The sequence below is a fragment of the Canis lupus genome, chromosome 9 (genome assembly GCF_048164855.1).
Source record: "Canis lupus baileyi chromosome 9, mCanLup2.hap1, whole genome shotgun sequence".
NCBI classification, from domain to species: domain Eukaryota; kingdom Metazoa; phylum Chordata; class Mammalia; order Carnivora; family Canidae; genus Canis; species Canis lupus.
The window spans coordinates 69,172,502-69,197,852 of record NC_132846.1 but is presented as its reverse complement, the minus strand read 5'-3'; the positions used below and the strand labels follow the sequence as shown (position 1 = coordinate 69,197,852).

Here is a 25,351-nt window from a genome sequence, read left to right as displayed (position 1 = left end):
CTTTCATTTAATCACATTGATGGCGATGTGAGCTTTAATCATTTGGTTAAGATGATGTCTGCCAGGTTTCTCCAGTATGATTACTCTTTTTACCTTTTGTAATTAAAAAGTATCACATGGGGACACACTTTGAGACTATTTAAATATGTTGTTATTCCTCAAACTTTTATCCACTGGTTTTGGCAACCGTTGATAACTCCTGGCTGAATTACCTACTAGTGTTCCTATCATCATCATCTTTATTATTACCAGATGGTAATTTTCTAATTATGTCACTCCTTCTACTTTCTTAGTTGGCTTTCTACTGTAAGAAGGTTTTACCTCTCATTTATTTAAAGACGGTTTTACCTCTCATTTATTTATTTTTTATTTACAAGTCAGAATGGCCTCATAGATTCTTACTTTATTCTGCAGGTTATTATCCCTTGTTGCCATTATTTATTTTGATGCTCATTATTTATTTTGATGCTTTGTCTCAGATTGGTCCAGTGAAAGCCCCCCTCAATCTGGCTCTGTGTTTTTCACATATTTCCATCATTTTGGGGGTACTTCCTTACTTTTTGCCATGAGAAGATATTCAAGCTAATCTGGTACCTTCCCTGCTCCAGTCTGAAATCAGCCATTGATTCCTTTCACTGGAAAATGGGAGTATTTATAAACCAAGATCTTGTCTATACATATGCTCATTGCTACTCAGCTCTGTTAGCACAGAGAGCTGAGGAATTTCATGCACACACACATACACACACCCATACATGAAGTCATACACATTTATATTTATATCTAGATCTAGCTATCTATGTATATTAAAACTATGAGTTCACATTAATAACTCCAAATCCAAACGATGCATCATGGTCCATTTATGTTTCCCCTCTCTGTATTTGTAATCCCTTTCTTGACAGTGAAGAGCCTGGCTCCCATTATCAATATATTTGTTCTATTCTGGAATGTGCAAAGAGTAGTTTCAGAATTGATAACCCATTCCTCTGCAAAAAGGAAGACTACTAATTAGAATTCAGTATTTGTTTAAACTTCTTATTTTCTATTGTCTGAGGGCATATAATGCAAATATTGGGTTCAACACTTAGCTCTCTCCTTCCGGTATTGTTATATTATTTGTTTGAAGTATCTCTCTGTATTCTGTTTGTATTCTCATTTAAGTCCCCTTCCTCTTTCTAGTTCATTTTCTTTTCTTTTTATGAAAGAAACATTAACATGGTCAGGATTATACAAAATATTACAGTCAGAAAAGTAAATTCCACTGCCTCTTATCTTCTCTGTTCTTCCCACTGCATTCATGTCCCAGCCCTGCATGTAACTGCTACAGACTGAAAGTGCACCTCAGGAGTTTAAATGGTGAAGCCTTGACCCCTGGTAACTCACAATTTGACTGTATTTGGCCATAGGATCTTGAAAGAGGTAATTAAGGTTAAGTGAGGTCATTCAGGTGGGCTGGTTCCTTTTAGAAGAGTAGATTAGTACAGATAAGCACAGAGGGAAGATGGCCATCTATAAGTCAAGAAGAGAGGCCTCAGAAGAAGCCAACTTCACCAACACCTTGAGCTTGGATTTCCAACCTCCCTGCTGTGAAGAAATAAATTTCTGCTATTTCAGTCTCCCACTTTCTGATACTTTGTTATGGCAGCCCCAGCAAACTGATACAGTAACCAACCTCACCTGTCCTTGGTTTCTTTCTTGTTTCCCTTTGTTCCAATGAGCAGGTTTGTGCATATTTTTCTATTTCTCCTTTTCTCTTAGAACAAATGTAGTATTCTATAGAATGCCTGCATTGTTTTCATGTAACACTACATCCTAGAAATCACTCCACATCAGTATAGCAATTGCTAAATAATAAGTCAACGATACATTCCTAGAATAAACCTCACTTGATCATTGTTTAATATATTATGTACTAAATTTTCTAACAATTTAGTTGGGATTTGCACATCTGTGTTTTTTTTTTTTAAGATTTTAATTATTTATTCATGAGAGACACAGAGAGAGAAGCAGAGAGGAGTCTCTCATTGTGTCTCATTCGCAGAGGGAGAAGCAGGCTCCTTGTGGGGAGCCTGAAGCGGAACTTGATCCCGGGACCAAAGCAGATGCTCAACCACTGAGCTACCCAGGTGCCCTCTGCACATCTGTGTTCATAAGGGATTTTTAAAAGTCCATAAGTTTCTTTTCTTGTGGTACCCTTGTCAGGGTTTGGTGTGTAATTTGTCCTCATAAAAGGGGTTAGGGAGTGTTCCCTCTTTCTCTACTTTCTGAAAAAAATTGTATAAAATTGGTGTTATTTCTTCCTTAAACATTAGGAAGAAACTGCCAGCGAAATAATTTGTTTTGTTTTGTTTTTTCTCTCCTGTTTATTTTCTTGGGGAAAGGTGAGGAAAGAGGTAGGAGGGGAGGAAGGTTTTAAATTACAGCTTCAATGTTTAACAGACATGACTGCTAAAATTTTGTTTCTTTTGTCAATTTTTATTTGTTGTGTTTTTCAAAGAATTTGTCCATTTAATCTAAATTGTCAGTGTATAAATGTAAAATAGGCTGGTCCAGGAGAACCTCTCTGAGAAGGCGATATATACGCAGAAACCTGAAGGAAGGAAGCACACCATGAAGATGTCTGGGGAAAAGTATACTACAGGGGCGTCTGGGTGCCTCAGTTGAGTTAAGCATCTACCTTCGGCTCAGGTTGTGACCTCAGAATCCTGGGATCAAGTCCTGAGTCAGGCTCCCTGCCCATAGGGAAGCTTACTTCTCTCTCTCCCTCTGCTCCTTCCTGCCACTTGTCCTCTCTCTCATTCTCCCTATCTCAAATACATGAAATCTTTAAAAGAAAAGAAAAGAAAAGAAAAGAAAAGAAAATTATACCAGAGAGAGAAAAACAGAAGGCACAAAGGCCCTGAGGCATGCATGTACCTGGTTTGTTCAAGAACAATAAACAGGCCAGTGGAGAGTGAGAGAGAGAGTGTGTGTGATGATGATGAGGTCAGCAAGGTGATGGAGCTCAGACCACTTAAGACCATCTAAGCCATTGTAGGGTCATTGGTTTTTACTCTGAGTGACTGAAGGCTTTGAGCAGAAGAGTGTTGTGATTTGATTTATGTTTCTAAAGTTAAACTGACTATTGGGAATAGACTCAAAGATGGAGAGAGAAAGACCAGATAGAAGGCCCTTAGTCCATGGAGGTGGTTACACAGGTGGTGAGAATTGGCATACCTGGAAAGCCTTTTATTTAATTATTTTTTTAAAAGATTTTATTTATTTATTCATGATAGACAGAGAGAGAGAGAGAGAGAGAGAGAGAGAGAGAGAGGGACAGGCAGAGGGAGAAGCAGGCTCTATGCAGGGAGCCTGACACGGGACTCCAGGATCACGCCCTGGGCCAAAAGCAGGTGCCAAACCACTGAGCCACCCAGGGATCCCCTGGAAAGCCTTTTAATGAAGAACCAGTAGGATGATAGACTGGATGTTGGGTGTGGGACAAAGGAAAAGGACAAGGAAAACTTGCGGTTTTAACCTGAACAATTGACCATTAACTGAGTTAGGGAATATTGTGGGAGGAGCAGATCTGAGGGAGAGAGTTCAGAACTTGATCTTGGAGAAGTATTATTAGGCACCCAGTGAGGAGTTAGAGCAGGTGGCTGGGTACATGCAAGGAGAGTGCAGGGGGTAGGGATGTAAATTAGGGAGTGATTCGCACCTGCATAGTATTTAAAGCCATCTGACATGTGGATGTCACCAAGGGGTTGAGTGTAAATTGAGAAGAGGTCTAAGGGATGATTCTGGAGCTGTCCTATGTCCAAAGGTTGAGAGATGAGGAGGGACCAGGAAAGAAACTGCTGACCAGTGAGATGGGAAGAAACAAACAGGGGCACATGGCTTCCTTGAAGCTCAAAGAAGAGGGAGAGGTCAACCTTAGTATAGGCTGTTGATGCGTCTGGTACAGTGAGGACCAAGCACCAATCATTGGATTTAGCAATGGAGGTGACATGTGACCTCGAAGTTGATCAGAGCTGGAGAGCCAAAGCCAACGAACAGAGTGGCTTCAAGAGGGAATGGGAAGACAGTAATTCAACCGGGGAAGTGCAGACAACTCCCTTTGAGAATTTGCTCAACCAGGTAAGTGCAGACAACTCCTTTTGAGAATTTGCTCTTCTTGGAGAAATGGGGTGGCACTTGGGGGGAGATGTGGAAAAAAGTACAGCATATTTTAATCAACGCCACCAATAAGAGAGCCATTTTCTCCATGCCTAGAGTGTGTCATTGCTATAGCACCCTGGGGACTCAGAGGCGAGGGAGATGCCATCCCTGCTCCCATATGGTTCAGGACCAGAGATGGGTCTAGAGAGACTGATGGCCCAGTGTGAGGTGCACTGTGATGCGTGGAGCCCAGGGACTGGTGGGAGCCCTGCAGAGGGACCTGAACTATCTGAGCAATCAGGGAAACCTTCCTGGAGGAAGTGGTGCTGGGCTGAGGCTTGAAAGGGAGGTAAAGGGGCCTCTACCCTTGGGAGGGTCATGGAAGGCTTTCCCGCGACCTGCGTACTCAGTTGCCTTGCTTGAATCATTGCACAACGTTCCCCATCCTTGTCTCCTCTGAGCTGCTTCATCCTGCCTGGTGCCGGTCATTTACCTGGGTTCCACGGATGTGTTCCAGACACCCTGCGTGCCCAGGGGCGAAGCCTGGTACTTCCCCCTGCATTATCTCAGCAAGTCTTCGGAGAAGCACCGAATTGCTCCTCGCCTTCCCTGATGATTGAAGATTCCCACCTCGCCCCTCATTGCCCCGTCACTTGGCGTCGTCCTGGCCGTGACCAGGCCTCCCGGACACAAGGTCTTACCCGTTCCCAACACCTTGCATCTCGTTCGCTGCCGGACAGGTTTAGGGGAGAGCCGGGGAATGGCTGGGGCTGCAGCTGCAGCCACACCCCCCCCGCGGGGGGAGGGCTCGTGCACCCCCCTGGGCTCGTGCCTCCTCCCCTGGCCTCACTCTCTCCCGAGGTAGGTGGACAGCATCACCTCTCCGTTCCTCCCAGCTCACACGTTCTCTGTTCTAAATCCATCCATCAAACACTATTTTGAGGGTTTCGAAGTGCAGCCTGGGTGTTTTACATTATCCCACACACCTACCTCACACCTTCGAGAGTTCAAGAGTCTCTTTTGACTGGCATGTCGGACCCGACGGGCTGAACGGCGGCCTGGAGGCAGGCTGCACGGCGGGGCCCGATTCCCCCGCGCGGAGACCTCGCGGCGCCCTAGGCCCCGACTCCTTCGGTGTGACGCGCGCAGGCGCAGTAGGCGCCGGAGGCACACGCAGCGCCGTCAGTAAACAGCAGAGCATCGAAGGAAAACAAGGCCAAACCGCATGTGGCTCACAATTAGTGGCCTCAGTACAACGGTGTCACAGGTCAGGCGCGTCATCACCGACGCGGGGCCACCTTCCTGCTCCCCAAGTCGAGCGGCGGAGGAACTCCGAGCCAAGACGCCTTCGCCCTCCTGCAGGCCACGCCACGTGCGTGCGCCCGCTTCCGGGGTACGGTGGCCGAAAGGTCCGGCCCGCCGCGATCCCACGGCGCATCCACGACTCCCAGACTCCCTTGCGGCACGGCGGGGGGTCATGTGACCGGCTGTGGCCAATGGGTTGTGAGTGGACGTGAGCGGGGGGCGGGGCCGCGGAGAGCCAGAGACACGCCCCCCGCCGAGTCTCGCTGCCTGCGCTGCGGCCTCGAGGTGTGGCTGCAGCGGAGCGGAGGCCTTCGGGGGGGGGGGGACGCGTGTGGGCCTCCGAGGGCTGGAGTTTGGTGTGTGTCCGCCGGCATGAGGGCGTGGGAAGGTCTCAGCCGTGCCCGGGAAGAGCAGCTGGCGGGGCCTGCATCTGCCGCCGCGGAGGATGCACTGGCCCAGCGCCGAGGCCCTGCACACATCCCCCCCCCCCCCCGCCCCGGAAGCTGGGATGCAGAATCTAGGGCACGTCCGGCCGGGCCCGGCACCCAGGAGCAGCACGGACCATGCCAGTTCTCGTCTGGAGCTCCAGCGCTGCAACCCCGCTCCCTCCGGGGCTCCAGGGGGCTCGCAGAGAGACAGACCCCGTCCTGGGCTGCGTGGCTTCGGCCCTGCGTCCTCCCCAGAAGCTGGGATGCAGAATCTGGAGCCACATCCGGCTGGGCCCGGCACCCAGGAGCAGCACGGACCATGCCAGTTCTCGTCCGGGACCCCAGCGCTGCGACCCTACTCCCTCCGGGGCTCCAGGGGGCTCGCAGGCAGACAGCCTCCCTCCCTGGGCTGCGTGGCTTCGGCCCTGCGTCCCCCTCGGAAGCTGGGATGCAGAATCTGGGGCCACATCCGGCCGGGCCCGGCACCCAGGAGCAGCACGGACCATGCCAGTTCTCGTCTGGAACCCCAGCGCTGCGACCCCACTCCCTCCAGGGCTCCAGGGGGCTCGCAGGCAGACAGCCCCCCTCCCTGGGCTGTGTGGCTTCGTCTTGCCATCCCCGGCTGCGTTTGGTCACAGGTGCAGATGCCCGAGTCTGGGCGTGAACCCGGCCCTTCTCAGAAGCGTGCATTCTCCGCTGGCCTCCCCCGTGGCAGCCCACTAGGGACCAAAGGAGTCCGGCTTGCCCGCAGCCCTGAGCTTTCTTGAGCCGGTAGGTGGATGAGAAAGGTAAAGAGGCTTCTTTCTTTCTGACCTTCCACATTCAGGAGCCAGGCTGGTTTTATTTGCCTGAATAATTTCAGAGGTGTGTGTTTGCGGAGAGAGGGAGAGCAGAGCTGCTTCCCTCGATCACACCCAACACGGTTTCCGTAAACCTCCAGGAGACCCCATTTTCCTTAGCGCTGGATGGTCAGCTACCACCACTGCCACTAAGCAGTTGGTTCTTGTTGTCTCTTGTCTTTTGTTCCTTGCTTGCTAAACCCCAAAGTGAAAACGAAACCCAAACACCCACCAAGCTAACACCTCCAGTGACTGAAGAGTTTCGAAGGGGTGCTGGGTTATATCTTCCAAGTGTGCTGCAATCTGAGGCTCCTGGAAGGACACTTGGGCTCGAGGGTATTCCCTCCACCCAAGTGTGGCTTTTCCCCAGCTTTGGCCGTTGTAACTGGCGTTTGAAGTCTGCACCAAGCATGGAACTAGGATGCAAAGTTGGTGTGGGATGTATCAGTGGGTTTCGGGATGGAAGCGGGGAGTCTGCCTTCATTTTGGCCTTGAGGATTTATAGTCTGGTCATTACTACTCTTTTTTAAGGGTGACAAGGAGGGTCAGCAGGTCTCATTAACATTCTTTGCAAAAATGACATTCGTACTTGCAGGTATGTATTGGGAAGGCCTGTGGCCTCTGAGTCCCCAGAGTGGTAGGGTCCTGTTCAGCTCTGCCGCACTCACAGAGGAGGATTATTAGTTTCCTACGGGTGCTGTGACCAGAGTATCACAAACCAGGGTGTTTGAAAACAACAGATATTTACTGTATCCCAGTTCTGGAGGCCAAAAGCGTGAAATTGAGGTGTTGACTGTGCTGTGCCCCCTCTAAAGACTAGGGGAGGATGCCTCCTTGCCTCTCCAGCTTCTAGTGGCTGCTGGGCATCCTTAGCATTCCTTGTCTTTGTGGATATATGACACCACCACCACCACCACCCCTGCCGTGTGTGTTTCTGCCTGCATGTCCACTCCTTTTTGTATAAGGACAGCAGTCATTGGATTAAGAGTTCACCATAATCCAGTGTAACATCACCTTAAGTAATTACATCTGTGAAAAACTGATTTCCAAATAAGGTCATATTCACTGGTCTAGGGGTAAGGACTCAACATCTTTTGTGGGGGTGGGGTGGGGTGGGGGGGGGAGGACACAATTCAACCCACAGCAGAGCACAATCCATATTCACCAAGTGGAAGATCAGATGCCTGGGACAGAGAGGGCATGGGAAAACGATGCAGAACGGGTCACAGAGAGGAGGCTTTGCATGTCAAATATGCTTCTATATCCATCCACGCGTCGTATGGTACTGTGATGCATGAGAAAGAAATGTTCTCACCACTTTGCTGAGGCCCGGAGCCTTTCTTCTAAGGGCCATTGTGCACTTTTGCTGGCCATTCATTCATTCAGTGACTATACTGAGGCTAGACGCCAGGCTGAGAAGGCCAGATCCTGAGGCCCCTCCAACCCCTCCCCCACGGCCCCCCTCCCCAGGAGCTCCCCGCTAAGGAGGAGATACAGAACCCGATAAGGAATTTGGGGAAGACGTGGCAGAGCAAGAATTTTCTTTTGAACCTGCCCCCCTCCGTTTTTAAGTTTTATTTTATCCAAATCAGGACCCCTGGTCAGAAAACTATTTGACTTCATGATTGTTGGGGGGAAAATCTGGGTGCCCTGACCAGGGTCCAGATAGTCTCTGCACTATCAGGGAGGCAGTGCTGATGACAAGGGCACTACCCCGTGACTGCTCAGGGCTGGAAGCAAAAGCTTCTCAAACATGGGTTGTGAAAGTTCCAGGGGCGAATGTCCTCTGCAGGAAGAATAAGAGCCATCCTGTAGACTTCCCTGTTCTAGAAGGCTCCGTGGTGAATACATAATTAGGCCCTCTGTAATTACCAGTTTGAATCTGCCTAGGACACTAGGGCTCCCACCCCCTAATTTACCTTATAAATTTATTCTGCTAAAAAAGTCGAAAATGTCAGTCTTCTGTGAAAGCTGCATAAATGAATTATCTCCCCGGATGACAGAAGGTGGGAAGGAGGGGGAAGCTTCAAGAGGACATTCTTCTTTGTGAGTGTCTAAAAGTACCCCACACTTAAGCATGCACCCAGCACACAGCCCAGCCAGGCTGGCTTTCTGAGGCCCCGGGCAGACGGTTGCTGTGGGGCAGAAGCCTGAGCTCCACCTGGACCAGGAGCATGAGCTCCACATCCCTGGTGGGTGGGGGTTGGGGGGTGGTGTTTAAAACCAGCCCCTGTGGACGTTAGAAAATCTTAGCTCAAAGAGCGATTTCAGATGCTGGAGGCCCCCACAGAAAGGAATGAGGGAAAAACAAAGCTTCTTGTAAAGGTTCTCCTCCAACCTCTTCCAGCAGTCTCCCTGCACCCAGGATGGCACCCAGGACAGGGTCTTCCTGTGACTGCACGCATCTCAAGGCCAGATGCCCCCATGGAGCTCATCACCACCAGGTGTCGGCTTCTTTGATTCTTTCCCAAACCTTTATAAAAAAACATATGGTGGATTTTTAATGACATTTTGGGAGGTTTGGGAGATGAAGTTCTTCTAAAAACCCTTCTAATCCTATAATCCTAACACAGTAGTGCCACCATTCTTGTATTTCCTTCCAGTCTTTTCTTTTTTTCCGTAGGAGGCTTGTGTATCCATCCCTCTTCCCACCCCCAAAGCACTCCTGCTGCTGCAACTTCTTTTAACTTTTGAGGGGCTGACCATAAAAGGTGTAAGTGCTGATTCTGGGGAGTTTTGAGACTATGAGGAGGGAATGACCCGTGACTCTGTGGTCTCCATCTCTCAAGTGATACCCACTAATGTACTAAGAGGCTTCCATCCCAGTCCTTGTTCTGTGGGCTTGGCTTTTCAGCCCCCATGCCAATATGCAGATGTATTAGTCTTGTACTGAGGTCCAACTGGCTCATTTGTTGATGATCTACTGTGTGCCTGCCACAAGCAGGAGAGAAGAGGCAAGCCCTGGCTGTCTGTTTGGAGATCAGGGCCCAGTTGATGTGTGGCATCCCACTGGCTGATAAAGACTGTGATGTTTTCCTCTGGGTATTTCCAGAGGTTAGCTGGGTCTCTGGCACACAGTAGGAGCTTCATCAGTATTTGTTGAATTTACTTGCGAGCGAAACCTGGGGGAGAATTACTCTTTTCATGCCTGAGATGAAGTGCCGAAGTGTATGCCACAGAGTGGATGAATGTGGTTCTCCTCCAGAGCTCAGCACAAGGCCTCCAAATTAATAGTGTATATAATTTTTTAAGTCTCCACTATGTGCCAGGCCCTGTGTCAGGGGCTTTCATATGGATGGTCTGATGTAATCTTCATCATAGTCTTAGATGTAAGACCTGGGATGCCAAGAAAAGAGACTACGTGCATGAGGTCTTCCAACTCCCAGTGGGCACAGTGGAGGCCCCGTTCTGCCCCTCTCGGATGTGTGCATTGAGCTGCCTCTGCCCTGCCCTGCATATCTCACAAGGTTGCTAGAAGGGCAGACTCAAGCAGGGAAGGGGAAGGCTTTTGTCTCCTGGACACTCTGAGCACCACTACGAGTTACTTGTCTATTCCAGAATCTCTCCGGGAGAACTGCTGTCTACTCCACCCCCTCTCACTGTACAGGCCCTTTTCTTCTGATCAGCCCTCTTTGGGACTCCACATCTCCAGATCTCCTTTATTTTTCCTTCATCCTGCTTTACGCTGCCTCCGTTATTTGGTTTCAGGGCCACGGGCATGCGTTTCTGGATTTTGTTGTCCAGAATGAAAAGAAAAAAAGCTTCTTCTGCTGACCCCACCGTAGACCTTGCTTCTCTTTTAATTTTCTCTTTCTTCTTCTGTGTCCTCATTCTGCTTTGACTTGGCCTTTGCTGTTCTAGGTCTGTACTGGTGGTGTCTCCAGCTGCCTGATGCTGGAAACAGTCTGGGTGGAGACTAGTATGGTTGTACGCAGAGACAGCCTGGGGTTCGTTCTGGCCCTGCCTCTTAGCAGCTGGCCCCCCGGGTTTCCTGGGGAGGAAGGTCTCTGTTGTCCCAGGACTAATAAGATAAACCACCTAACGATGTCATTAGACCATCTCTCTTTGACCTAGTAGGCCTTGGGGGTCTTGGAGAATTCTATCATCTGTGACCAGGACCCCTGCCCCCTTTTCTTTTGCTCTCATGACACTTCGGACACACAGGCTGGAGTACTTTTAGTGGGCTATATTAGATCTAGAATAGTCCTAGCCCTGTGTCATTGACTTCTGCTTTACCTGGTATATTCCTCAGAGCAGGGGCGGTGGGTTAAGTTCAGGTTTGTCTGAATAAGGAATCTGGGTACTAACCATCACATGGTGCTGCCATCTTTGGGCCCCAGTATCCCACATTGTGGCTGGCACAGAGTGGACTCCCTGTCAGTGTGTGCTGTTGAAAGGATGAAATCACAGCGATGCTTATGAAGTGACTGCCCGGTGCCAGACCTTGGGCCAGCCTCAGTTACCTCTGCTTAGACAGCCAGCCCACAGGTGTTCTGAAGCCCCATCTGACAAGGGAGGTCACCTAGTAGAGAAATGAATACCCCCTCTCCTTTCTCCCCAGACCATGCAGTCATTGGGTGCCTTTTGCATAGCTCGAGATACAGGTCTGCACCCCAGGCTGCCTGCAGTGCAGGATTGTGTGGGGGTGGGGGGCCCCGACACAGCAAGCAGCCCTCTTAGAGCTTGACAGTTGGCCTGGCTATAACTCCTGGCAGGCAGGGTTTAGACCCAGCGTCCATTTCTCACTCAGAGGAACCCCATCATGGGTTTTGGTGCTGGCTGTCGCTGATTGTGTGGTGCTGGGGGTTAATGCGGCTTCTGTAATCCTTGTGACCTTCTGAAAACTCCGTGGGAGCTTCCACTGGATTATGTGGATGTTCAAGGGCCATGTCCGTCAGTGGGGGGTGTCACCAACAGAGGCCGGGCAGGGCACCAATGCAACCAGGGAACCCTTGCCACTGTGCCATGTCTTTAATTAAAGGAGGATCTGTGTGACCACTGCCCAGCCTAGCAAGTCCTTTCTCATCACCGGGAAAGTTTCGGTGAAAGACTTTGACAGGGAGCAACAGCCAGGCACAGCCCAGCTCACCTCAACAGGAAATCGTGTTTCCTAATGCTCCTGGGGGAGAGATCGCTGACTGGCACAGCCATCCTAGCTTTGGGGGTCTCCCGTGGTCTCTGCCCAGGGGTCCGGGGGCTCACATGCCTCTGCCCTGTACTTGGGAACTGTAACCCTTAGAGATCAGAAGGAGCAGGGGAATAAGACAATTCAATAAACTCACAATAAAACATCCAAAGCCTTTCATACTTTTTCACTTTCTTTAACTCAATTTATTTTTCATTTTGTGGACAGAGATTTAGTCCGGGTATTAGTTTATGATTTTTTTGCTGAAGGAATTACTCAACACACACACATATAAAAAGGAAATATTATTTTTATCATTTATTTTGTGCCATGTATACCATAGGAGAAAAAAGTGGAGCGAAATCACTTCAGCACCGCTGTGTTTTTCATTACAAAGTTATTACATATAGAAATTACTCCAAATTATCTGAAATGAATGGAAATTATGAGGTTTAAATTCCCCAGGTTACTGCAGGCACCGCTCTGGAAATTTATTTTGTCATCTTGCTGAACATAATTGCTACAACAGAATTTCTTCCATTTTACAACTGCAGCATAACTTATTTATACCGGTGTAGCTGTAATTTTACATCAATAAGTTGAATGGGAAGGAATACACAGGTGGTAATTGAAAACAATAATTTGTGCCGAGGTCCAGGTGGAACGGTTGGCTGAGGAAAAGACTCCAGTTACCGTGGGCAACAGCTCCATGTCACTGTGGCCTCTTCCCATCCCATTCACCAACACCTGACACACGGTCCAGACATCCTCAGCCGGGTCCCCCAAGGCTGCCCTGGTGAGAACCAGGGCTTGTCCCACGTTGGACCGTGGCCTGGGCACCCTGGTCTGGAAACTGAGGCCACCAGGCCCCTGGAGAGGGTGTGGGTCGGGGACAGAGGGGCCCAAGCTGCCTCCTCCTTACAGCCCCTGTCTTTCCTCCTCCTGCTTTCCAACTTTGGGTTGAGCGCTTGTAGGTACCCGCAGCTAATTAAGGTGTTTGATAGATTTCAATTGGAGTATGAGTTCTTGCCAGAAACATCGACAATTCGATTCCCCAAACACAACGCAGAGTGTTAAATCCACTAATGCTTTCTGCATTACTGTGTTCCTTCCCAGCCGGAATGTGTGGTCTGGGTACAATACCGAAATGGTCCCCAAGCAGGCGTCCTCACTCTTCAGTTCTCTAATTGTTCCTGTTAAGCAGATACAAATAATGAAACTGCAGATGCCTGTGCTGAATCCCCACAGCTGAGGAGTCTACCCATATGAATATAGAGGTCCAAATTCAGATTGAAGAAAAAAAAAGGGACCAAAAATCTGCCCTGATTTTATGGCACCCCAGTGGAGACAGGTAAGAGATGGGTATCCGTGCTCCTGACTCGTGTCCCACTTCAGGACACATGTGGGAGGGAAGGAAGGGCTTTGTCTCAAGTTCAAATGAGAAATGGTATTGCCAGAGCCGTATTTTCGAAGCCATTGTTGTTTCAGTGATCCCAGAGGCTTAAAATCACAGTGAAATCATCTTTTTTTAAAGGACCCAGATTAAACTAATACCAGAATGCACAGCAACCCAGCGTCTCAGTTTTCCCTGGGTGGCATTAATTATCTTTTGTTGTAGCAAATTGTCTGCCTTGTAAATTGAGCCGAAAGTGTGTCTTCAAGCAGATGCAATGTTTTAATATGCACACAATGAAGCAACTTTTATAACTTCCACGTACTCTAGATATATTATTCCATCCTCAATGATGTGCCTGCAGTTCAAACTTTGTGTTGTAGAGACTTGTTTGTCATCTTGCACTCTGAACCCTTCCCTATTAAACAGAGGGGAAGCCACTTAAGTGTTTTCTAGGATACAAAGTACCTTTGTTGAACTCACTCGAAAGCATTCCTGGCTGTTTCTGAAACTACAAAACAACAGATGAGACCTCCCAGATCCCCTTTCTCTTTTCCAGCTCTGGAAGGCATATCTGAAACAAGGTGTTGGCTGGTTGGTTGTTTTTTGTTGTTGTTGTTGTTGTTTTTTGTAAGCGCCCCCTTGCAGCATTTTCATTAGCTGTGCCTTGGGAGGGCTGCTGAGCCTGACTCATGCCTCTCTCCCCTTCTCTGTTTTTCCCTAAGTGAGTACTTCCCCCTCACTTCCCTTTCCACCACTTCCTTTGTAGAGAGCATCACAGCACAGACAGGAGTCTTCAGAGCCTGGGATTGGGGGTGGGGGCAGAGCTCGCAACTGAGTCACACTCACCTACAACTCCAGTTTAGCATTTACTGAAACTTCCTTTCTCCAACTGCTCAAGGATACAAACTAATTAATCCTCACAGCCTCATAAAACCCTTGTTAGGAAGGTGATCATTAATGCCTCCATCCCCAGCTCCTCCCCATTTCCTATCACCAGACACCTCATTGTAGTGCCAGTCCTGACGACAGCGGCTGACAGCCAGACTCAGAGCTGAAAATCCCCTTCTGGATCCTGGTTCTTTCCCCAAATGAACCATTTCGGCTCTCTTTCTCTTTTTGTCTATGCTCCAAATAGGGTAGATTGACGGTCACTAGACCACTGAATTCAAACTAGCATATGTGTGTGTGTGTGTGCACGTATGTATGTTTTGCATCTTCAGCTACACAATTTGTAGACTCAGTGACTAGAGGAAAAGCAGCAGAGAGACCCTTTCTGTGCAACACTCACACATACACATTCTCTCTCTCTCTCCTCAGCCACTCTTATCTCTGTGTACGTGGGGGTGGGGGGTGGGATTTGGTAGAGTTTGATCATCTTTGTGAACAATATTTTTTTCCAAGTCGACCAACTGGGTGATGCCAGTCCCTACCAAATTTGAATTGATGACTCAGAATTAAAATTAGCAAGGCAAGAAAATTCCAAATGAGGTGAGAAAGCAGTAGAAATAGTTCCAGATCCCCTAGTACTGAGCCATTCAATATCATTTCTGATGACAGGGACAGAGCTAGGAACATTCAATGTGGGTGTGAGTCTTTTTCATATACGGAGAGTTGGGTAAGTATTTTTAAGGAAAATAATACATGAATCAGGAACAGCGACTTTGGTTTAACCCCCTGCAGGCTGCAGCTATAAAGACAGCAGGCAGCGATGCCTCTTAGTTTTCCTAGAGCTTACCTATGCTTCATGTCCTTAAAGCAATAGTCAGAAATCTACCATGGTATCAAGCCCAAGTGTTACTTGCAGAAACAAGTAAGCTGCAGTGATACCATGTTTTAACAAAAGCAGTGTTGCTAAATTCATTACTTGGAGCAAATCAACCAAACAATTGCTAGAAGGCAAGTTTTGTGGTCTTGCCTCTGCTATAAAGTGACAATGCAAAAAACCCCTCCACATCCAGCACAGCCTTAATTGAGTCCTTATGGCATTTAGAAATTTGCCGTAATTTTTGAAAATGGCTTAAAATAATTCTAGAAGATACGCCAGGAAATGCAAAAGGCCTCTTTACGTCTTTTTAAGCTTCTGGATTGGAGAGCTCCCAGAGACTCTAGAATTGTAAGGAAGGAGATAAGGGCCATCTTGAGAGACTTACTAATATGTATATTAACATGATTTGCTTGGTACCTCCATCACAGTTTTCCCCCAAATTAAATCAGTCCACTGATCAGATTGGTGCATTTTGTTTATCTTCATCTTCACAGTCAATGGTGTTTATAGATCCTGAGGTATAGAAATTAACAGGCAGTTTGCTTCTGAGTTTTGCCTTACACCCATGAGTATAAGATTTGCCTCCTCTTTGCAGAGTTCTTTTTTTTTTTTCCTTTTCTTCTTAAGCACCAGAAATGAAGCCCAAAGTAATTTGGTAAGATGTGTTGCTCAGTTTTTGTATTGCTACAAAGTTATTTGACTACATTTTAGAGGGGTGGATCCCTGTTTAAAACACAGACACACACAACAAATGTGGATTTTTTTTTCTGCAGAAACATTGGGAGTTCCCATTTCTATTGACACTACTTATCTTGGTTCTTTCCAGATTTTTGCAAAGACATAACATCAAATATAACCGTTCAGAAGACAAAGATAACATTGTAGGATCTCTAATAGAGCCCCACCTCAGCTAAGAGCTAAATATTGAGAATCATTCAAAGAATTTCAAACAAGAAGCCTGGCTTAGAGGGTCACGTGTCTATTTAATCTGTCCCCACTGCATGGAGTGCTACATGCAGCACACACAGGGAATTAGAACCCCACACGAGGTTAATAAAAATGCACTCTGATTTGATGAAATGATTTATGATTTCTGAGCTACTCCTCTATAAAGAAATTTAAAGTGACTGAGAATATGGGGGATTATCTGCTGGAATGCACTGTGAGGCTAGAAAAAGAAGAGCAGGGAAATATTTGTGAGTTCAAAAAGCTTTTTGACATCTGCTGCTTTTCTTTTTCTTTTCTTTCTCTGAGATAGTGCAGAAAATATGGCATTTCTTTGCATCTGATTCAGTCTGCATAAATCCCCAGTCCTGGGCAGGCACACAGTAGGCCTACAGCAGGTCTGCCTGCAGAAATGAGTCTGGGGTATTGTAATATCACTTCCGGAGCACATTTGTTCTGTACTTTTTATATTTTCCTACGTTAAGCACTTGCACATGCACACCTCTCCTCTTTTTGGGGATGGGAGTGACTTTATTCTTTACAAAGGTTTGGTAGACCAAGGGGTGGGGTGGGGTGGGAGCGTGTGCAGGGGGGCCTGGTGACCTTCTCGGAAGGGTACTGGACACCCTGCCTGTCTAGGGTCCTGAGGAAAGAGTAGGGCCCAAGCTCCATCACCGCTCCCACACCGCCTGCCCGCTGTCTGGGCATCAAGAGAGGGGACATATTACCGGGGGCCAGCTGCCAAAGCCAGGCGGGGTCGAGCGAGAGGTTAAGGTCGGGGAGAAGCGGCTATTGATCCGGCGTGGAACGCGAGACAGAGAGCGCAGCAAGACTAAAGGGGGAGCTGTGAGACCAGACATTAACAGCTTTCAGCGCTAATGATGCCCGTGCCAGACGGGCAGAGGGAAAAAAAGGAGACTGGAGCGGCAGCTGGGATTGCTCCCTGCCTGCACCCGGCCGCCTCTCGGGCGAGGAGGAGGAGGAGGAGGAAGGGGAGGAGGAGGAGAGGGCGAGGGGGCCAGCCGGGCTGGGCAGGCGCAGGGGCAGGCGCAGGAGCAGGGGCAGGCGCGGGGGCAGGCGCGGGGGCAGGGCGGCCTCTCCCGGGCCGCCGCGAGGTGGAGCGCGCTGGCGGGTGGCGGCGTGTCCGGCCCTGCGCCGGCCCGCCCGCGCGTCCCTCTTCCCGCCGTCGGGGCAGCGCGGGGCCAATGAGGAAGTGCTCCCCGGGTCGGTCGCGGCCCGCGCCGCCCCCTGCCCGCTACTTCCTGCCCGGGGTGGGGCAGGGGTGCCCCGGCGCAGACCCCGCCGCCCGCGCCGAGCCCGGGTTCCGAGCGCCCCGCGCAGGGCGCGGCGGGGCCCCCTGTCTGGCGGGGCTGTGGGCCCGCCCCGACCGCAGCCCGCAGCCCGCAGCCCGGCTCCCCCCGGCGATCAGCGCCCGGGCCCGGGTCGCAGCTGGCATCGTGGGCGCCGGGCCGGCGGGCGACAGGCTCGCGGCGCTTGGAGCCGGACCTGCCCCGGGCGCTGTGTGACCTTGGGCTACGCGCGCGCCCTTTCTGGACTTGGCAGCGCCGCTTCTCAGCCGGGGAGCGGGCCGCCCTTCCGAACTTGGGAGTCTGGGCGGGTTGGGGTGGCCGGTTTATGGTTTTCTTAAGAACTTTATTAAAGGTGCGTCTGAGCATTTTTTTTTTTTTCTTACTTAGGCCACTTTCCTGGAAAGATTTTCACGGTGGGAAAGAGGGAGCCGTGCTTCTGGACTTTGGACCACGTGGAGCGGGGTGGTGGGGGTGGCGGGCAGCCGTGTGTAGTCGAGGTGGGGGGAATGCCGACCCCTGCCCACCCCCGCCCTGCCCAGTCCGCACCCCCTCGGACGCCGACCCTGCAGCCCAGTCCGCAAAATTGCGTGCTAGGGCACATTTTATTGTTACTAAATTTGGGGGTGGTGGTGTGCTTGGCCAGGGAGTTCTTTCTGTTCTTCCTGCGCTCTGGTTGCTGGTGCCTTCGCCCCACCCAAGACCTTGGGGGCGAGCAAAAACTCCCAAGTGTCCCCCAAGGAAAAGGACCCGAGGGAGGCGGCGCGCCCGGAGGCGTCACCGCCCAGCCGCTCGCTCGAGTGCAGCCGCCGGAGCCCGGCCTGGGGGCGGGGTGGGGTGGGTGCAGCTGGGCTCCGGCGAAGCCCAGCCCTGAGCCAGGCCCTGACCCGCCCTGGCCGCCTCCGGGCCCAGACCCGAGGAGCCCGGGGATGGGAGAGGGGTCCGGCGCGTGGCGCGCCCAGCCATGGAGGCAGGTCACCAAATAGACGAAGTTGGCCGCGGCCTGGGGAGGGACGGGGCGCGGGGTGGGGGAGATGTCCACGCGGCTGCGGGCTGGCCTTGTCCCCAGGCCACGGACAGGCCCCCACAACTCCTCCTGTCCTCGCCGGCTGGAGATCAAACGGCTGACAAGGCAGCTGTGTCCTTCCCAGTCTGACGGGTGATTTCAAGTCCTGCCCTGGGCGGAGGCACACGGGGGGTGGGGGGGGGGAGTGTGTGCGCAGGGGACGCGTTGCTCACAGGTTTCAGTGATTCGCAGGGGGGTCACCGGGACGGGTATCTTAAGGGATCTGGCCACGCCCACTCCTGGGTCAGCCGGTGCGGGTCCCTCTCCCACGCGGACACTCCTGTCCCCTGACCCCCAAGCTTCCAGCAGGCCCAGACCTCCGGGGGGTGGGACCCGTGTTTGACCCCAAGGGGTTAATGGGGGAGCGCACAGATTCGGAGGAATATTCCTTCCGGAATAGGACTCGCACAAGGTCTCACGTCCCCCCCCCCCCCCCCCGTGCTTTTAATTCTTCCCTTCTTTCAGTATCCTTTATTTTGTCCGCTTGGCTCTCCCAGAGTTTGTAATATCAAGATTTCTATGGAGATACTTTTTGGAAGTTTAACCCTGACCCCCCAATAAAACAAAAGTAAAACCAACCAAACTGCTTCTCCAGGGAGGTGAAACAAGCTGACCATCGCCCCCAGACCCCTTGTCGCCCCCCCGCAGTCCTCTTCTACAGCCCCTCCCCCTTGCAACCCAAAAGAGGTCTTTCGGATGGGTGGGTGGGGACTTGGGTTGACTCAACTTACTTCCACGCACTCAGCACTCCTCCTCCCTTCTCTGGGGGTCCTGCTCCCAGGAGGGGGGAGGAGGGATGAACAGGATTTTCTTTTATTTAAAAATATCCTCCTCCCCTTCCCCCTTTTGCGCTGCCAGCGCACGGGGAGAAGAGGAGCGCACAAAAACGCTGTTTGCACGTGTGCCCGGCCTGGACTGCGGGTGTGCGCACGGGCGAGTGTGTGTGTGTGTGTGCGCGCGCGCGCGAGTGTGTCTCTGTGTGTGCTTTCTTGTTCTCTTACAGGGTACAATGTTAAAAAGCCACCGCTAGTCGCCCCCAGTGCTCCGACTCTCTGGGTCTTTTTGTCTCTAGTGCAGATTAAACGTCACGTCCGCACTTGAACTTGAATTTTATCCCATTGTACAGAGGCAGCCCCAGCCATAGAGAGACCGAGAGCTCCCAGAGAACCCGGACTCCGCCATCTTCACGTTGCAATCTATAGCTCCCAGTCCGCGCCCGCACCGACCCAGGCGCACTGGGCGAGCCGCCCCGCAGCCCCGCTCCCCTCGGGCCCGCGGCGCCAGGGGAGCGCTGGGGAGCGCTCGCGGGGACCCGGCAGCTTCTCCGGCCGGCGCCAGCCTGCCAGGTGAACTGGGAAGGAGCCGCTTCTGGAGTCCCCCCAGAGCCTCGGAAGGGTCAGTCTCCGAGAAAAAAAGCAGGCAGCCCGCAGAAAGCCCAGAAACAACCGAACCGGGGCAGTTTTACATTGCTTTGGGTTTTTTGAGGGGGCGGGGTGAGGGGGTACGAGACAAGTCCCCAAGTTTTCTTTGCTTTTTTTTTTCCCTTTTTCTTCTTTTATTATTATTATTTTTTATTTGTTTTCATTTTTTTTTCTCCCCCACCCCCCCTCCTGGTGGAAGTGCGCTTTCCACCTACCAGACCCTGAAAGAAAGTGTCAGGAGCCGGTGCAAAATCCGGTTAAGTTCAAGAAGACATTTGGAAGTCCAGGAGGCCAAGCAGTTTGAAGAAGTGTAAGCGATTTTTTTTTTCCTTCAAAAGAATATATTTTTTAAAGAAACCAGCCAGTCCGCGAGCAAGCAACAGCAGATTTCTTTCTTTCTCTCTCTCTCTCTCTCTCTTTTTTTTTTTTTTTTTTGGCCTCTTTCTCCTATTTTAGATCGAGAGATTTTCCTTTCCTTTTTTTTCTTCTTTTTCTTTTTGCAAACAAAGCAAAAAACAGCATTGAAGAAAGAGCAAAATACAGAAGAAGACGAGGAGGAAGAGAGGGCAAGAGAGGAAAGGGGGAAAAAAAAAAAAAAACAAAACACCAACCCGGGCAGAGGAGGAGGCGAGGAGGCGCGGCGGCGGCGGCGGCGGCGGCGGCAGCGGCAGCGGCGGCGGCGGCGGCGGCGGCGGCTCGGACCCCCTCCCCTGGCTCCCCCCATCAGTGCAGCTCTCCGGGCGATGCCAGAATAGATGCCGGGGCAATGTCCCGCCGCAAACAGGGCAACCCGCAGCACTTGTCCCAGAGGGAGCTCATCACCCGTAAGTGTCTGCGGCGTGCGCGCCAGGGGCCGGAGGATGGGGCTCCGGGTGCCCGGGGCTGGGTACACCGAGCCTGGCGCAGCCGGGCCGAGCGCCGAGGCCGCCCGCGAGCTCGCAGCGGCGGCCCAGAGCAGGGTGGGGGGCAGGGGGGGCCATAGCAAAGTTTCTTTGCAGCCCCGGGAGTCGCAGCGCTGCGCAGTCCGACGCGCCTCGGGCTCGAGGGCCTGCGGAGCGGGCTCCGGGCCGGGGAGGGGGCGTGCAGGCTGGAGGAGGTGTGTGTGCACGCGGAGCCCGGCTGGACGCTCGCCCCTCCGAGCGGCGTGTGTGGCGGCGGCGGCGCTGGTGGCGGGGTTTGGAGAGGAGGGGGAGGGGGCTGGGGGAGCGGAGGGGGAGGGGGGAGCCGGGAAGTGGGGAAAAGTTGGCGAGCGCGTGGGTCCGCGCTGGAGGCGCGGGCGGAGGAGAGCGGGGTGCGCTCCGGCCTAGGGGAGACGCGGGGCGAGGGCGGCCGCCGGCTCTGAGTCCCCGGCCGCTGCACCCGGCCGGGCAGGGCGCCCGCCACGCCGGTCCTAGGATTCCGCCGCCGCCTTTCTCTCCTCTCCTCTTGCTATTTGCAAAAGAATCCAGCTGCGCGGCTGTTTGCTGGGCTCATGCCCCCCCCCCCCATTTCCCCACCTCCGTCTGTCTCCTGGGATGATCTTGTCTTCTATCCCCCACTCCAAAAAAAAAAAAAAAAAAGGTGGGGGGATTGGGGGCTGGTGAAAAAGCCCCGCCACGGGGAAAAAGGATTGTCAGCTAGGATTAGGGAGACGGGGATGTGCTTGTAAAATAGAGGGGAAAAAGAAAAAAAAAAAAAAAGAAAAGAAAAGAAAAGGAGAGAGACCTATCAATCTCTTATCCATCTCTCTGTCTCAGTATCTTTCATCTTCCTTCTCTAAATAAACAAGGCAGGTCGCGGTGGAAATCCACCGGCTGAAATCGTGCAGATTTCAAGCAAGTGGCCCGGCAGGCAAAGTCAGGCAGCGGGGCAGAGACGCAGCAGCTTCCAGCGCCCCAGTCGGGTTTATTTAGAAAAGGGAAGAAGCGAGCGCGAGCGGGCCAGGTACGGTGTTTGCAGGGGAGCTCGCCCCGAGTCCCCGCACACTTGCACGGCAAGGTCGGCTCGCAGCGCTCCCTGCCCGGCGCTGCCCGCGGGGCCGCTGCTTCGCGGCGCGCGAACATCTCCCCGTGGTCCTTTCTCTCGCGGTGCCTAGGTCGCCGTTGCCTTTTTTTTTTTTTTTTTTAAATTGCAATAGAAATAAAACATCCTCTGGGTGCCATCGAGACCGCGGGCAGGTTGTGTTCTTGCAATCCTCCGAGCACCTCGTCGGGCTGGGGCCGGGCAGCCCGCGCGGAGCTGGAGAGGGCTGCGCGCCCAGCCGCAGCCGGGGACTGGCTGCGGGGCGGCCGAGAGCCGAATATTTATGTTATATTTTAAAAAATTTAAATAAATAAATAAATATATAAAGGGGCTCTTCCCCTCCCCTGAACACCCAGCATAGGAGCCATCTGCTCGGAGCATTTGCTGCTGCCACCTCTCCTTTGTTACAGCAGATACATTAGTAAGAATTTGTGGATTTATTATTGTTTTTTTTTTTCTGGGGAAGGGAATAGATTTTAAAGTGGGGTTCGCCTTGGGAGAGGGATGCGGTTTCCGAGGGAGGGAAGAGAACTTCTCTTTTATTTTTCACCATTGTACCCTCAAAGAATACGCACTGGTTGCGTTTTAAACAAAATGTTTTACAACCAGATTTGAGCCTGGTTTGATCAAGGTCCTTCTGGCCAGTTGACATTTCGTCCTTTAGCAAGCCGAAGCCATCCCTTATCCCTCCGGCACCCCAACCCCCTTTAGATGGTGTACTGGTTGTTACAATGTCTGTATTTGCAGAGGTTAATTTCTCTGGGAGGCAATTTGCCCCTCATAGCCTCTGTATAATTGCAAGGGTTGTTTTTGAGGAGGGGGAAGTTGGGTGGGTTGGGGAAGGGGGAGTTGTCAGGGCTGCATTGCCAAGCTGGAAGCAGCGAAAGGAGCCAGGAGTGTTTGCAGTTGTGTGTAAGGGGGGAAGAAGCAGGTAGGTTTGCTTTGCTTTTGCTCTCTCCCCCTCTGGCATTCCTGGGACATCAGGAGAAAGCCCTGCCTGGCCAGAAGGACTGGTGGCATCTGCTCGTGGGGGACAAGGCGTGCCTGGTACAATATCCTTCCATCCTTCATTTGTTCCCCCTCTCTCTCAGCCTTGCTCCGAGAGAGCCAGAGCGGTGCTGGCTTGGGAAAGCCGCTGCCTCTGGAGCAGGGAGGGAGGGAGGGAGAAGAGAGAGGCAAAGGAGAAGAGGTGAGGAGGAAGAGGCAGGGGCAGAGGATATCTCGCCTGCCTTTCAGGGGCACTGGAGCCCAGGGCATGTGCAGGGGGTCAAGCCGAGAGAGTGGTCCAACCAGTTTTCAGACAAGGCTATTTATTATCAAAAAGCAGCTGGCTTTTCTGTTTGTCCTGTGTCACCCGGGAGGTGGGAGTGCAGGCAGGGGAATGGCAAGAATTGGATGCAGTTTAGGCTGCATGGCCTGTGGAAGTGCCTCTCCACAGTGATGCAGGAGTCGTGGGTTTAGGGTGCTCTGGAGCCCTGGCCAGCAAAGCCAGTGCTGTCACAGCCCTGACCCAGGGGGTTGGAGGGAGCTTCACATTCTACATTTTAAATGTGAAGGAAACTACCCCCCCTCCCCCAATGTGGTACATCTTCAGTAGGGTGGCAGCCCCCTGGTTCTGTAGAGACAGTGTAACTTAGGATGACTGCTGGTCTGGGAAACATGAAGAGGATACAAATAGCAAATAATCTCGGGGTGGTGGGGGGGATGGCAGACAAGCTCTATAGTGAGCCTCCTTAAATGTACAGACAGGGCCAGAGAGAAGAGAAGTAAAGTATGAAACAGGGTGGGAGACAGCTGGGGATGAAAACCTGGGCTTCTGGTTTGTTTCAAGATGTTTGACCCAGATGGATATGGCTTTTAGAAGCGGAGGACAGACACAGCTATTAATAAAAACAAACACAAAACAACACAGTGACAATAGTGAGGGAAGAAGAGGGGCCGTGGCTGACCAGGCAGAGAGAAGGGCTGTGAGCCCACAATGCCAGACAGGGAGAGGAGGGGAAATGAAGTCCAGTCCACGGAGGAGCTCTGAGGCTTTCTGAGGCTTTCGGAAGAAAATAAGATGTCCATGGTAAATTACACAACCCTGGCGAAGGTGATTTTTTCCAACAGTCTACCAACAGGTTTCCTTGGAAGATCAGTAATTTTCTGTATGAATTCATGATTTTGCAAAAACAACTAGAGACCCAAGGTTTGACACGGAAGTTAGGCTAACTGTGTTAATTTCACGGTTGCCTTTTAAACTGGGTTTTGCTATAACTGTGTGTTTTGGAGGCGGCTGGATTCTCAATGACCTTAACTCTCTGGGGTATAGCGTATCTCCAGTTGTCCACAATCTTTCAAGATTGGGCCTCTGATAAATTTCGTAAGCCGTGGGGCTCTCTTTTTTAGGGGGGGGGTGTTTATAAGGGGGGAGTGAAGTTTGTCTCCCTTCTGCACAGAAGGGAACCCCATATCATTAGAAGTGTGATACAAGTCAGCTGCTCTGATTCCACGGGAGAATAAAAATGTGTTCATCAAAGGTGTTATGCCAGGCTGATTTTATTCATTTGTAATTCACACCTGAGAGAAAACAGCCGTGAGCCTATTTTAACAACCCTTAATATTTTTAAAGGGTATTCTTTCCCTCCCTGAATATTATGTACATATGCATATTTCTTTCTTTGGTTGGAGGGGGCTTGCTATCTGCCTGTTTTTTGGCCTTGGCGATTTTTGCGTGGCCTTCAAAATATTTCACACAAGAAAACGAGTCCTTTTACTCAAGTACTAGAGTGAATGCAGTTGCTTTGGGGAAGCCAGCCTTGGGAGCACAGAGGGAGGCTGAGGTCAGATGGCTGGGTGTGGCGCTCCGCTGACCACAGTGCGGGACCAAACGGGTCTCACTGACCCAAGAGAAAGACCAGCTTTGGGTGCCTCTGACAGTAATTAGCGGTATGTCTCAGGTGAGATGGAAGCACGCGGAACAGTTCGTTTACAGATACCGCTTCCGACTGTAGAGAGCACCAGTTTCTAGCGCCTTATCAGGCTAGAGCTCTTGGCGCTGTCTTGTAGCTTAGAACACGTCTTGCACCAGGCCTTCCCTTTTTCCTTTCCATCTCCTTCCCTGATCGCTTTGCATTCTCTGTTGCTTGTTGTGATAAAATACTTTCCAAAATAAACTTTCAGTTGAATTGGCTTTGGGTTGATGGCAAGCCTGAAACGCCGAGCCGCGCCTGGTGCCACTTGGCAGCTAGGGGGAGCTCGGTGCCCGTGTCATGGCTTGGCGCCTTCGCTACAATGGGCCAGGAACGGGCTTCCATCAGCAGCCGACAACGCAGTTTGCCTTGCTGCAAAATGTCTTAAGTGTGAAGTTGTAATATTGATTTTCTTACAGAGATTCGAGCAGGACAAAATGAGAATATAAGTTTGAGAAATCTATTTTCAAGCTATTGGCATTGATTTACAAGCCCTCGCTAGGCAGATGGGGGCATTTTTCTTTTTTTTTTTTTTCTTCTTTTCCTGATTTTTAAACAATTAAAATGGTTAATTTTGAATGGGCGTGTTTTCCCCTATGAGTCTGTGGTGTTGACTCTCTGAAAATCCCATTAGGCTGTTAAGGCATCCGCGATGG

General features: G+C 51.1%; 1 protein-coding gene across 4 annotated transcripts in view; it reads left to right on the top strand.

The window, feature by feature from the left end:
- The first annotated feature begins 19,273 nt into the window (after positions 1–19,273).
- BCL11B (BCL11 transcription factor B) overlaps positions 19,274–25,351 on the top strand; it is a 92,419-nt gene continuing 86,341 nt past the window's right edge. For 3 of the 4 annotated variants that reach the window (XM_072839884.1, XM_072839882.1, XM_072839883.1), the window contains exon 1: positions 19,274–20,564. In XM_072839884.1, coding sequence (XP_072695985.1) covers positions 20,507–20,564 — 58 coding nt within the window. In that variant the 5' untranslated portion in view covers positions 19,274–20,506. The remainder of the gene's footprint in view (positions 20,565–25,351) is intronic. The other variant, XM_072839881.1, reaches the window with a different exon arrangement.